At 45.9% G+C, this 14,715-nt stretch overlaps 1 protein-coding gene across 2 annotated transcripts; it reads right to left on the bottom strand.

Moving 5' to 3' along the window:
- Positions 1–215: 215 nt before the first annotated feature.
- GREM1 (gremlin 1, DAN family BMP antagonist) lies at positions 216–13,508 on the bottom strand. 2 transcript variants are annotated; one of them, XM_032261244.1, is made up of 3 exons: positions 13,339–13,508; positions 3,062–3,650; positions 216–1,230 (listed from the first exon to the last, which is right to left on the bottom strand). In XM_032261244.1, exon 2 carries the CDS (start codon positions 3,647–3,649, stop codon positions 3,095–3,097), a length of 555 nt encoding a protein of 184 aa, XP_032117135.1. In that variant the 5' UTR covers position 3,650; positions 13,339–13,508; the 3' UTR covers positions 216–1,230; positions 3,062–3,094. The 2 variants fall into 2 exon arrangements, with proteins under 2 accessions (XP_032117135.1, XP_032117136.1); XM_032261245.1 differs by having other exon boundaries at positions 3,084–3,650.
- Positions 13,509–14,715: the final 1,207 nt, after the last annotated feature.

The following is a 14,715-nucleotide window of genomic DNA, read 5'->3' as shown; positions in this document are numbered from 1 at the left end:
ATAAAGGTTCAGGCACTGACTCAGTAACACACGTTCAGATGGATAAAGATTTTGTCTCCCCCTGACCAGGTAAGAGACTCCCAACAACATACTAGGTGCCAGCTGCTGCTTTGCCCAACTCAAAGTGATATAAAGGAGGAAAATAAAACATGCTTGCCATCAGTGACCAAAAGATTTGAGTAATTACATTAAATAACCATAACTTTTCATTTAACTATTCACATTCCACACAGTGGAAATTATCCTCTCCAGATTTTTCACTTACACTTGAACTACAGTAACAAAAAACAACTTACAGACTTCCAGGATTGCATTTTCTTTTAATGCCAAGCACAAAGTATACATCATAAAATTCGTATTTGGTGTTTGGCATTATTTTAATAGGTACGATCAAGATCACAAATATCTTGCCATAAAAATATTCTACTATAATAATGAAAAGTATGTATCATTACATCATCGATGACTCCAATAAAATGTTACAGATACGGCATTGGCAATAAATGTTGGAAGACAGCACATTTCTATTAGTCTTAATACAGGCACAGTAAGAAGAGCAAACATTTCCCTCTTTGGCTAGTGATGTGCGTTCATGGTAGTTATGCTGCCGATTATCCCAGTGAAGTTAGTTTTGAGCATTTTCTCTTTACTTGAGCCAAATCTGGACTTATATGCAAGACAGTGGTAAAAGCTCCTAAAAAGATTACTGCTGCCAACTTAAGTCATCTGTTAACAAAGCAGGCTTGTGGCATAGTTAAGAGAAATTCAGTGTTTGCTGGTTCTGAGTGTCATTTATCCTCTCTGGTGTGGTTTTGTATCTTCAGCTTCCTTTCCCTTTTTACTCTCCCACTCTCAAAACTCTGCCTTAGCATGTGTGTGCTTGATCAAATCCATTCTGTGCTTTAATGCTGGAGAATGTGGATAATACAAAGATCTGGGACAGGGTCATACAGTGTATACAACACACAATGTGTTTGGACAAATTCACCTAGTGCGAGAATCAGTAGTCAGTTTGAAAGTTTCAAAATCAGACCCAATATTTTGGACATTTAAAATATCTCCTGCCTTGAAACGGCTGTTTATAGTTGCTAGACTGCAGAGCACTGGATCAAAACAAGGAAACGGCTTCTTGAGTTGCAAGGGTTCTTTGAATGCTGGAGCCCTGATAGGCAACTGAATCCAAGTCTACAGTGCTTGTTTTCTGTATTACGTAGGACTTGGCTAGTGAGGCTGAGAAGATGAGGCAAAGAGTATTCGGAGAGTCTGCATGGAACACCTCAGGCTTGAAGAAATCCAAAATGCAGCAAGGTTCACCCACCCTGCACTTTGGCCCCTACATAAATCCTAAGTAGGCATTGCCAGTAGGCCAAGTTTAAGCAGGACAGTGCCTACCAGGAGACACTGAATGGTTACCGTATGTCCATCCAACCAATAGCAGATGAACAGCTAACACACCATGACGCGGTGCTCTCCTAGCAGGGTCCTCCTCTGATCCTCAGAGAGCAAATCAAGAAAGGCGGGTCATATCCCTTGTGTCTCTAGCAGGTGTTAACACCTAACTACTCTCTAGCCAGAGGCACTTCCCTTTATTTCCTTCTCTTCCCCCGTCCCAATCTCCTGACAATGGTTAAAACAGACCCCAAAAATACCTCTTGCTAAAACAGTCCCTAAACCCTCTCAGAATATTGTCAGGTACCCTCAGCAGAGCTCAGCTGAGACAGAATCTTTGTCAATCAGGTTGAGGGCTCTCAGAAGCATTATGGGAAATACTGAACTGGAAATTAGCCGATTATAATCACAAAGGACTTTCAGCCTCTGAGGGTTTCGTTTCTTACTCCTATGCAGAGTTCTCAACTACCTCTTTTCCGCCTGAGGGACAAAGCAGAGGGGTTAGTTTGGCTTGGCTAACTTGCTTCAGTCTGAAAATAGGAGTGGGTCAATATTTGTTTTCAGTTTGGTGTTAGGTTTGAGCAGATCACAGTGACGGCTCAAGTTGATCACTTTCTGGCAATCTCATTTCTTCTGTTCACTTGGGTTCTGTTAAATACTAGGAAAAGATGTTCTCAGAACCATGGGCCTCACTGTGTTCTGGCACTGGCCTTTCAAGCCTCTGCAATCTCCCTGACATTTGCTGGGCCTCATTTGGCCTCACCCTCCACCCTCCCTTTCCTAGCCCTTGCCCCCATAAGCCTCTCCTAGAGTCTGGAGGGTCTTCACAAACGAAAAATTTACATCATGGTTAAGTGAATTAATCTAGAAACCTTGGCAAACGTGACATTAGACTGACATCGGCCGGCCCTGGTGGCTCACACCTGGAATCCCAGCACTTTGGAAGGCTGAGGCAGGTGGATCACCTGAGGTCAGGAGTTCAAGACCAGCCTGGCCAACACAGCAAAACCCCATCTCTACGAAAAATATGAAAATTAGCTGGATGTGGTGGCACACGCCTGTAATCCCAGCTACTCAGGAGGCTGAGGCAGGAGAATTGCTTGAACCCGGGAGACAGAGGTTGCAGTGTGCCGAAATTGTGCCACTGCACTCCAGCCTGGGGAACAGAGCAAGGCTTTTTCAAAAAAGATTAGACTGACAGTCACAACTTAAGGGACAGGCTGTGGGAGGGAGGATGAAGGGAGGATGCAAGCACAGGTTAAAAAGGACTTCTCCATGTTGAATGCAGCACTAAAACAGGTCTCTTGCCCTCAGAATAGCCTCTTCCATGAACATTCATTCTGAAGGGAGATTCTGGTCCCCAGGAGGGCACAAGGAACACAAAGGCAGAACCAGACCACTGCCCCGCCCCTTTAGACATGAGCAGGTTAATGTGGGCTTCTGCTACCATCCCCATTAAAGCAAATACGTTTACAAAATAGGAAGTGCTCTCTAGCAGAGACTGTTTCCTCTGGTGTCTAAAAGCACCCACAGGCACCATCCACACTCATGCACACAAACTACGCAGAACCAGGCTCCTGCCAGGAGGCAGCTGGGGGTTCTTCTGGCCTCTAGGTTTAAGCCAAGTAAGAATCTGGTGGTTTTAGGTCTAGGTCTTCCTGGGGCTGCGTACCTAGGACAGGCTGGGTGCACACCTGGATTTGGCTTAATCCAAGTCGATGGATATGCAACGACACTGCTTCACACGTGTGACTCTCTTCTTCTTGGTAGGTGGCTGTAGTTCAGGGCAGTTGAGTGTGACCATCATGGTAGTGAATTTCTTGGGCTTGCAGAAGGAGCAGGACTGAAAGGAGCCTTCCTCCTTCCGGATGTGCCTGGGGATGTAGAAGGAGTTGCACTGGCCGTAACAGAAGCGGTTGATGATGGTGCGACTGTTGCACCCTTCCTCGTGGATGGTCTGCTTAAGCGGCTGGGTTTTGCACCAGTCTCGCTTCAGGTATTTGCGCTCTGTCACATGCAGGGCCTCTTGGCTGGACTCCAGCACCTCCTCCCCGGGCACGGCTGTGCCCCGCCCTTGGCCCCGCCCCCGGTTCCTGGAGCCAGGCTGCTGGGGCGACTGAGTCTGCTCCGAGTCATTGTGCTGAGCCTTGTCTGGCGGGGGGATGGCACCTTGGGACCCTTTCTTTTTCCCTTCAGCAGCAGGCAGCAGGGTCCCCAAGAGGAGAAGCAGGGCTCCCACCGTGTAAGCTGTGCGGCTCATACTAAAAGGGAGGAAGCACAGAGGGGCAGACACAAAACATGGCTAAGTTAATTTAAAAGTTAATAGCACCTAGCATTTTAAACGGTACTTGTTAAACACGTATGTAAATTATTCCATTTACTTCTCATAGTACCTGTATGAATTAGGTACTGTTATCTCCATGACCCAGCCATCAATCCATGGAGTAATTCCCCCACAGTCTCAGTGACTAAGTCAAGTTTAAACTTAGCCAGGACCTAGCTCTTCTCTTCTATTCTCACAAGAACTTCTCCCTGGCTTCTGGCACCAACGGCATGACTTTGTATTACATTTACTTAACTATATTCATTCTTTTATTTGATAATATTTAGTAAGCTCCTATGCCCTATGACCTTTGCACCTTTTGGAGGGAACTTTTTTCTGTTTTTTACAGCAAGATAAATTAACCTTTCTGCCCAGAGGACTTTTCTCCCCAAACAGCCTGAGGTTTCCTGAGCTCGGAATGCTTGTGAGACTTTGCATTTTTATCAGACATGGAAGGAGATTCATGGAGACCTGAGCTGTGAATGCTCATGAGACTTTGCATTTTTATCAGACGTGGAAGGAGATTCATGGAGACCTGAGCTCTGAATGCTCATGAGACTTTGCATTTTTATCAGACGTGGAAGGAGAGATTCATAGAGACCAGAAAGCATCTGACAGAGGGAAAACAGAACAGGAACATCACAATCCTGGTGCAGTAACTTGCTGTCTGATCTTAAGGCCGTCACTTTACCTCTCAGTAAGTGACTCAATTTAAGCAAAGGTACCAATACCTTGTCTCCCCCAGGTAGATTGTTCAGATCCAACTCAATGTCAATGTGAGAGCATTTGGAGAACTAACCAAATGTTGGCGGTACTGCAGACAGAGTCAAAGACAGGAGTGGGTAGCTGACATGACTCATGAGGCTCCGCACGTAGCCTCCCTTACTCTCACCTTGAAACCGGGCAGAGATACTCAGCGTGTCATTCTTTATACCATGATATACATTTTTCTACCTTTTCAATAGTGAAATATGTCACTCGTGTTGTGTATAAACAGTTTAAAAGGTAGAAAACCGGGCATGACAGAACAATTATGTGCAAATATTTACATCAATAAATGCCATGGACATGTTGACTACCTTAATGGCAATGAATTACTATGAATAGGTCTGAAGCTAGATATGGGTCTGAAGGGGCAGTGACATGTGAACAGTGGCAAAAAGATAACAAGGAGGTAAAGCAGAGGGAAAACGAACAGAAAATAGGAAAGCATAGACAAAACAAATGGAGGGAAGAATGCAATTCAGAGAAAGGGGGACTCTTCTACAAGTGGGTATTCAGGGGAGGTAGGGCAGACAGGAGGAGGAAGAGGAGGAGGAGGGTGAGGAGATTGAAGTGGAGAATTTTTTTTTTTTTTTTTTTTGGAGACAGTCTCATTGGGACGCCCAGACTGGAGTGCAATGGTGCGATCTCGGCTCACTGCAACTTATACCTCCCTGGGTTCTAGCGAATTCTCCTGCCTCAGTCTGAGTAGTTGGGATTACAGGCACGTGCCATCATGCCCAGCTAATGTTTAGTAGAGACGGGGTTTCACCACATTGGCCAGGCTGGTCTTCAACTCTTGACCTCAGGTCATCCTTCCACGTCGGCCTCCCAAAGTGCTGGGATAATAGACATGAGCCACCATGCCCAGCCAGAGCAGCTTATTTTTAAAAAGGAGAGTACAAGAGAGAAGCCTCAAGCCTAAAAAGTCTCTTCGGACAGTGCTTCTTAGACCTGAAAGTACAGTTATCTGGAGATATCGTTAAGATGCAGATTCCGATTCAGCAGGTCTGTCTTAAGCTTCGAGTAGCAAGGCCTGTAAGTACTTGCTGCCATGGGGCACATACAGAATTAACATGTGGAAGGATTTTTTCAATGAATGCAGTTTCAAATTCACAGCCTCTCCTGTGGCCATCACAACAACCAGACTTGAATCCTGAAGCTTCTCCTGTCCAATTCCTATGGTTTCTGAACCTAAGAACGCAGCTGTGTAGCCCCCATTTCCCTGCTCTTTTGAACACCAGTATTACACTTAACCACTTAGTGCAACTGAACAGTAACATTATTTCTTCCTCCAAAACTGGACAAGTTGGTATTAGCCAGAACAATTACCTTGCACAAAGGCAGCGTAAAATCTAGTTTTTCTAATGGACAGCATACAGTAAGGAAACACCATTCAACCCTAGAATAATGTGAAATTAAGATAATAAAATACTGAATTTAAGATATCTTTAAATGGCACCATCTTCCCTGCATTAACCGAGTACTTTTAGACCAGTTCAAGTTTGGAGCTGATAATGTGACATTCAGCTCCAGCTGTCTCCTGTGGGCATTTAGTGTTATAAATTTCCCTCTCAACACTGCTTTGGCTGTGTCCGAGATTCTGGTACGCTGTGTCTTTGTTCACATTGGTTTCTTATAACTTATTCCTACCTTAATTTTGTTATTTACCCAGTAGTTACTCAAAAGCAGGTTGTTCAGCTTCCGTGTAGTTGTGCAGTTTTGAGTTTAATTTTGATTTCTAATTTGATTGCATTGTGGTCTGAGAGACTTATGATTTCTGTTCTTTTGCATTTTCTGAGGAGTGTTTTACTTCCAATTATATGATCAACGTTAGAATAGGTGTGATGTGCTGAGAAGAATGTATATTCTGTTGATTTGGGGTGGAGCATCCTGTAGATGTCTATGAAAAAAAAACTGAATTTCCTATGTAACCAAAAAAGAGCCTGTATAGCCAAGACAATCCTAAACAAAAGAACAAAGCTGGAAGCATCACACTATACAAGGCTTCGGTAACCAAAACAGCATGGTACTGGTGCCAAAACAGATATGTAGACCAATGTAGACAATATAGACCACAATATATAGACAGAAGAAAGGCCTCAGATACCACCACACATCTACAACCATCTGATCTTTGACAAACCTGACAAAAACAAGCAATAGGGAAAGAATTCGCTATTTAATAAGTGGTGTTGGGAAAACTGGCTAGCCATATGCAGAAAACTGAAACTGGACCCCTTCCTTACACCTTATGCAAAAATTAACTCAAGATGGATTCAAGGCTTAAACGTGAGACCTAAAACCATAAAAACCCTAGAAGAAAACCTAAGCAATACTATTCAGGACATAGGCATGGGCAAGGACTTCATGATTAAAACACTAAAAGCAATGGCAACAGAAGCCAAAGTTGACAAACGGGATCTAATTAAACTAATGAGCTTCTACACAGCAAAAGAAACTATCATAGTGAACAGGCAACCTAGAGAATGGGAGAAAATTTTTGCAATCTATCCATCACACAAAGGGCTAATATCTACAAACTTAAATTTACACGAAGAAAAACACTACCCCATCAAAAAATGAAGGATATGAACAGACACTTCTTAGAAGACATTTATGTGGCCAATAAACATGAAAAAAAAAAGATCACTGGTCTTTAGAAAAATGCACATCAAAACCACAATGAGGTACCATTTCACACCAGTTAGAATGGCAATCATTAAACAGTCAGGAAACAGATGCTGGAGAGGATGTGGACAAACAGGAATGCATTTACACTGCTGGTGGGTGTGTAAATTAGTTCAACCACTGTGGAAGACAGTGTGGCGATTCCTCAAAGATCTAGAACCAGAAATACCATTTGACCCAGCAATCCCATTATATACCCAAAGGATGATAAATTACATAAAGACACATGCACACGTTTGTGGCACTATTCACAACAAAGACTTGGAACCAACCCAAGTGCCCATCAGTGAGAGTGGATAAAGAAACTGTGGCACATGTACACCATGGAGTACTATGCAGCCATAAAAAAGGATGAGTTCATATTCTTTGCAGGAACATGGATGAAGCATTCTTGGCAAAGTAACAAAACCAAACACCACATGTTCTCACTTGTAAGTGGCAGTTGATCCATGACACCACATGGACACAGGGAGGGGAACATCACACACCAGGGCCTGTTGGGGGGTGGGAGTCTAGGGGAGGGATAGCTTTAGGAGAAATACCTAATAGGTGACTGGCAGATGGCTGTAGCAGATCACCATGGCATGTGCATACCGATGTAACAAATCTGCACATTCTGCCCGTGTATCCCAAAACTTGAAGTATATTAAGAATGGAAAAAAAAAAAATCACTTATGAGAAAAGTCCAGTTATAATACAGGACTGAATTTTTCCTGTGACTAGGATAAGTTGAGCCATTCTCCTGGTCTCAAAATGCATTGTGAATGAGGTTTCACGAGTTTCTGCTATTTATTCAATAGGGACAAAAATCTAAAATAAAATACAATTCAGTTGCTGCCCACTTCAGAGGAGGAATACAGGAGATGGCCCCAGGCCTATGCCCACAATCTTCCTCTACCCTCCTGAAGAAAATGGTCTCCAGACAATGTCACCCCTCCCAGACCAAGACTCTCCAAGTTCAACATCAGAGGTCAATCTGAGACTAACTGGCAATGTATGTTAACTGCATATGACAGGTTTACCTCATAAGGCCATACCTTTCCACAAATATCTATCCGAAAAATGCAATTTTATTTCTCTGAACCAACTTAAGGCTTTCTTTAGACAACTTTTCCTTCTTGGCATTTTCACATCTGTTGAGTAAATAGCTAGTCAGAGTTGATGAGGGCTTATTCATCACCTTACCCTCAGTGCCTGGCACAAGGCAGGTGCTCGTTAAAATTTGGTAAATGCACGATTGTTATGAACCTCACTAATTTACAGAGTTACCATTCTTTGCGTTTTAAATACCTTCACTAGTGCCCGTGAACAGAAGAGGCAATTGCAATCCTTTGCATGTCTGACTCTCAGCATGGCAAATTCCTTCCATCCTAGAGAGCTTCCTAAGACTTGTCTTTTTAGGAATTCCAAATGTTCCTCACATTTTATCAGTCTTCATCTGGAATCCATGGGTTTCACTTTCTAATTGAAGCCATTGAAATTAATACTATGGCAGAAGCCAGCAGCAGAGTTGTAAATTCAAAATTAGTCAACTGGTTTTCAGTTTTAATTTGGACAGACTTTGTTCCTATGGGAGTATGTCTACCTTCTAAGCCAAAGAGTCTAGAGGGACAGGCTTTTTCTCAAAGTAAGATTTATTAGCTACGGAAAGTTAAATTGTTATTCGTTTTTTAAAAGCCTATTCTTCAAAAATCTTTAGTACTTTTTGGAAGATGTTCGAGTTGTCAACCTTTGTTTATTCAGACAAGTAAACACCTACTTAATGTCAATCGAGACCTCAGCTTCTCAACAGCAGTGCTCTGAGGCACACTAGCTGCTCTACGTGAGTGAGGGCCAGTAGGGTAAGAACTGTAATTCATAGCGGAACCAAGGCTCTGCCACATCCTGGTCCATCATCCAAGCTCTCGCCACCCACAAACTGCTCTTGATTCTTCAAAGAGGAATGATGTGCACTTGAAATCCAATTGTATTGCCACCAAATAATGTGCACTTTGTAAATATCAGATGTAGAGGAAATGCAGAAGATGCACATTTCTTGAGGACAATTCTTTTCCACAACAAGATGTAGCAGGGAGTCCCATAGTACAAATTCAATCCATAGCTTATCCAGACTTAGGTTCCTATGACATCCATACCCAGTCATTAGCTGCAAAGACTGTATGGTAATTTCCACTTGTGAAATGGCCTATTCGTGTCATTAAGCTGCATCTCATAGACCCAAGGTGCATCAAGATACCCAACATCTCCTTTTCCAACTCTGCCTCCACTTCCCATCAATGCAATTCAGCTTCAAGAAATGTGATCTTCCGAGTTTTCTTTGCAACTGTTCTCCACCAGCAAGTCTCACCCCATCTCCACCTCTTTTTTCCCCTCTTTGCCTCTATCCTTTCACTTGTCCCAAAGGACACATACGCTGAAAGCAAGTCCCCCTACTGCACGCTTTCCTTTCAGTTTCCCTCAGGGATCAAGAGTAAACAGCCACAAGCCAGGTACGCCACATTAACCACCTCTATCCTGTGCAGGTCATGGCAATCTATTCGTTTTTACAAAGCCTCTAGGAACATAACATTCTAATTCTCAGGACTCAAAAACGGTATCTGTATGGCCTGTTTCCAGTGTCCATGTTTCTGGGAAAGTTTAAGCCAGCTCCTATCACTCTTGCTACATTTCTCATTTTAGCTAAGCAACCTCCTCAGAATCAGTGAAAGGGAGTTTTGAGTAGGAATTACAGTGAAAATTAAGTATCTGTGCCTGGACTTCTGGTCAATGACCTCCTGTTGAATCAAGCGTTAGAAAGACATTCAATAGGCATGGCATCAAATTATTCTCCCAGCATAAGAAACAGTGGAAGTGACTGCAAATGCTCTAATTGTAGGCCAGGTTTTAGAAAAATATTCCTTTTTCTCAGGTCTAAATTTTTGGGAAAAGTATAACTTTTTCTATGTGATCTTTAATTTTTAAAGACAATTGTCTGGGAAAAAAAAAATCAAGTTGCACCAAGGAGGTATTAAGAGTTCCCGATTCGCACACAGAGGATAGTCTCATCCCCTTTGTGTTGTAAAAACCCTTAACAGAGACTATAGTCTGAAGACTAGAGTGTCTGAAGACCAAGTCAGCTAAATCTGGCTGGGGCCCAACATTGCAAAGGACAGGGAGACCACCTAGATGTGAAATCTCAGGAGTCAAAGTTCTTAGGAATGTTAATGACTATATACAATTCTTGAGGTCAACCGAGTTAGAAAGTAATACTGTGTTCACTGAGCAGCACTACTGAGACATGGCCATGTTATAGGTTCTGTTCTGTAGTGAAGGATTTGTCAGTCACTGCATAATGCAGGATATTCAGGATTTCATTTTGGAACTGCCCTGCGATATTATCCTGCTTCTGTGTAACATGACTACTTTTCCTAACATTACTAATAAGAGTTATTTCATTTTGAAGCCCTTACTGTGCCAGGCATTATGCTGAATTTTGACCCAATTTTATCATATATTTTTCATAATAAAATGAGGTAGAAAACATTATCTTTTTACCAGTCATGGAACCTATACTCAGAAGTTAGGAATCTGTCCAAGGTCACACAGCTCATAAGCTGGAGAGCCAGCAGTTTAAACCTAATTCCATCTGGCCCCAAACACAGGTCCTTAACCACTGTCCTGTTGACACCTAGTGCTGTCCTTAACAATGGAACCACGGATATGTTTTCTAATACAAATTGAAGATTACAAATGAAATAATTCTCTATTTTCTATCTTCATGTTCAGATGTAAACAAGGATTTCCCTCGTCCCAAGAATGAATCCGTTGTACTTTGAATTTCTAAGAGCATATGTTAAAACTAAAGATTTTTTTTTTGAAGATGTCAGACACGGGCTGGTAGCACTTGCCTAATTGTTGCTTTTTGGTTGGAGGATGCAGTCACCTCCCCTAGCCACTGTCCGCCAAACCCCCTTTACTTTACGTAAAATGTTTAGGTTTCCTGGCTCTCCTTTACTGTTTTGGAACATGCTCCACAACTTTGCTGTCAACAAGCAGTTCTTCAGGGGAGGTGTCTGTGGCATGAAATTTCTTTGAATTTTATCACTTAATACTTGACCATTAAGACTGAAGACATCATTGGCTTTAGTGTCAAAGACAGGGTAGGCAGCCCTCATTCAGAGATTTTGTATTCTTCTGTGTAACTACACTTAAAAAGCACATTAGTCAACCTGGATTTCCTACAGAGCGTGGGTTACCCAAACATTTCACTAAAAATGAGCTTTTAAGAAAATAGGAAACCTGTGAAATTACAGTTTACAAAAGACTAATTCCTACAATGACCTGGGGGTTAAACACACAGACACACACAACACTGCCACTATCCCGATAAAAATCCCTTAAATAGTTAATATTAACAAGTTGACAATGCAATTTATCCAGAGATAGTAATCAAATCACCTACTGTTGTAGGCTTGACTCGAGGGGGTAGTAAGAATCTACAGTTTTCCTAAGATCTTTCCCTCCTTGCTTTGAAAAGTACATCCCCCAAGACTTTCATGCTCCCCCTCCTTCCAGAAAGAGAAAAGAGGAGGGGGAAGCCCTAGGGATGAAAGAGGACTCCTCACCCTAGGTTGGGGTTATCTTAACCTCTTCTGCGCTATTTATTTAACTTGTGTGTACAGCCAGAAGGAAGCCACTACTCTGGGGTCCCTGGGACAGCTTAAAACCCTAGTGAGCCACTTAACACAATAGATTGTTTTAATCAGTTCGTGTCCTGGCACCATCTCGAAGGGGAACATAAACAGACGTGCACACCGCCCAGATTTGCTCTTTCCAGCAGGAGATCCAATTACCTATCGGTGGTCACCTCTCTGCCCTCGGACCATTTAAGAGGAGATTTTTAACCCCTAACGCTGAAGCTGTATTTCTGTCTGTAAGAGACGGGATTCGAGTCGGTCGAGGAGGTGAAGGCAGTAGACGGGTTCGACCCAGGAGCGCATTAGGGACCGCTCTAGGGAGGCAGGAATTTATTCACAGTGGAGGCTCATCACCTGCCACCCATCCCTCCCTGCCTGGGCCGGGACCGTCTCCAGTGTCTGGCTCAGGCAAATAAATGACAAGCTGGGGCGCTCCCAAGGAAGAGCTGCGACCTGAAGGCAATGTCAAGTGAGCGGTGGCACATCTGTTCTGCCGGAGCCTGTAGTCCACAAATAACTCCAGCCAGCAAGGGGGTGACAGCCCCAATGTACCTCCCACTCCCCTACCGTGCCCTTACACCGCATGCTGTGGAGGGGCCAGCGGATTGAGCCAGGAGGCAAGCGAGAACCACAGACGCTCAGCTCTTTGGAGCTGCCAACCAGCGTCCGCGGCCAGTCCCTCATCCTCAGGAGCTAGTGAGGCGCAGCGAAGCGCAGCAAGGCCGGGGCCTCTAGGACACAGTTTAAGGGATGCGCGCGGAAGTGGGAACCAGCCGGTGGCCGCTGCCCGGCGCCAAAACGTCTACCATTCAGCCCAGGCGTGCGTGGGGCCGAGAAGAGGCTCGAGTAGAGAAGCGAGCACCGCGAGTGCGTGGCCGGTCGGCGAGCGGTTGATGTATGCCGTGTGAGCACTGCTGGTTCGCTGGACCCTACGGCCAGGGCCGCGCCCCGCACCCCAGCTGTCGGGTTACCCAAGGTTCCATTTTCCCGCTGTGGTTGAACACAGCGGCTCTGCTCCTGCCAGTCTCCATCTCGCCTCGGGGATGGGCAGATGCTCCAGCCTGCGGTCTCCAATGGGCATCTCAAGACGCCCCCCAGACCCAGCGCAGCGCCTCAAGCCCATGGGACCCTCTCAAGGCAACTTGCCACACTGTCGGCGGCCGGGACTGCGCGCCCTCGCTATGCGGGCGCGTGTGCCAGGCCCTGCTGCCACGAGCATCAGGAGCGTGTTCGGAGGGTTCCAAGAGCTGGGGTCATCCTGCCCGCTCTTGACCACCTTTTCCTACGCTTCCCAGCAGACCCAGAGCAGCGACATCATGGTGTCCGAGATCTCAGAAGGACCCCACGATGGTTCTGCACGATTCCACACCGCGAACAGCGCACCCGGGCCTGAGCGCAGAGGGCTGCCGCGCATGGAACCGAGTGGGTCTCTGCGGTTCGTTGGCCGCCCTCTTCCTTCCACCACACTCACTCCTTGTCAGGTGCGTCCGCGCTCACCTGTCAGTTCAGCAGGTCCTCGGGGCCTGCGCTTTCGACGCGTGGCGCTGAGTGCTGCCGCGGCCAGAGCCGCCGGGGCTCGGCCGGACAGAGTAACGCTGCGGCGGTGCACTGGATCGCCCGGTCCGCGGAGGGCGCATCGAGTGCCAGGCATTGCGCAGTCTCCCGTTTAAATGCCGGCAGCCTAACGCGGCGCCCGGGGCCGCGCCTCTCCATTGGCCAGGCGCCGCCGCCACCGCCAGACCCGCTATCCGCCCCCTTTCCCGATACTGCCCCCGCCCCCCGCACCCCTCCTGCTTCCCCACGGGGTCCCCTCTCCGCCCGCCTCGCCTCTTTGTCTGCTCCCTCCGCCCGGGCCGGCTGGGAGAGGTCACCCCAGGGAACCGCGCCTGGAATGCACAGCAAATCACATTTTCCGCTCCCGTTGGAGAGGGAAGAGCGGGAGGAAATCCCCCCGGCTCCCGGCCCCTCATTCCTTCTCTGCCCCAGGTCTGGGCTTTCCCTGTCGCCCGCCCAACTTCGCCTGCATTGGTCCCGCGCTCAGTAGCGGAGACTGCACCGCGAAGAGCGCTATCTCCGTGGGATCGCGCCAGATTCGGCGATTCTTCCACTCTGGAGGGAACGGGACTGTGGGATGCTCTGGTCGAGCGACAGTCGCGGCTCCCGTGCGGCCCCGCCCGAGGCCCCCAACTTCGAGGACGCCGACCCCGGCGCCCCCGTTAACCCGGCGGGCTCGCTGGCCGCCAGCAGGAGCCTGTCGCCAACGTGACACCCTCCTCTCCTCGCCCGCCAAGGGTTCTTTCAGCCCAGACGCCGGCTGCCTCGGCTGTGAGTACAGAGAAGAGTAACGGGAGGAGGAAAAAAAACGAGAAGGACCGTCAAAAGTCAAGGCCTCTATTCCTCAATGATCCTAGAGAAGACAGTCACTGGGCGAGAGGGGTTTTCTGTAGCGTATTAAAGACGAGTCAGGAAAATAAAACGTTAGATGAAGTAATTCCCCAGATATTTAGGAAAAAACCTACAAGCGTGTAAAACCGTTGTCACATTCCGGATCCCAAGTATATAAATATTTTTCCGAAAGATGAGCAAACACTTTCATTTGTTCTTAGCTTGAAAACTTGGTTCCTCAAAGACATTAAGTTTTGTGTGTCGAAGCTGAAGTCCGTGCCAAAATCAGCACGTCTACAAGATCTGCAGACAAGCTCCATCAACCACCTCAAATGAAGACTTTGAAAAAGATTGGTTATAAAGAAATTTGAAGGTGTCTGTATTGCTTAAAGCAAAATAAACGAAACAAGGAAATCCATCAAAAGATACTTATGAAACACCCGTAATTTAAGTACTTGCCTAGAAAAACAAAGCCAGACCAGAAAACAG

Source organism: Sapajus apella, unplaced genomic scaffold (genome assembly GCF_009761245.1).
Source record: "Sapajus apella isolate SASKATOON/1434 unplaced genomic scaffold, GSC_monkey_1.0 scaffold122, whole genome shotgun sequence".
In the NCBI taxonomy this organism is placed as follows: Eukaryota; Metazoa; Chordata; class Mammalia; order Primates; family Cebidae; genus Sapajus; species Sapajus apella.
Note: the sequence above shows the minus strand (reverse complement) of the source record. Positions and strands in the feature narration are given on the sequence as shown.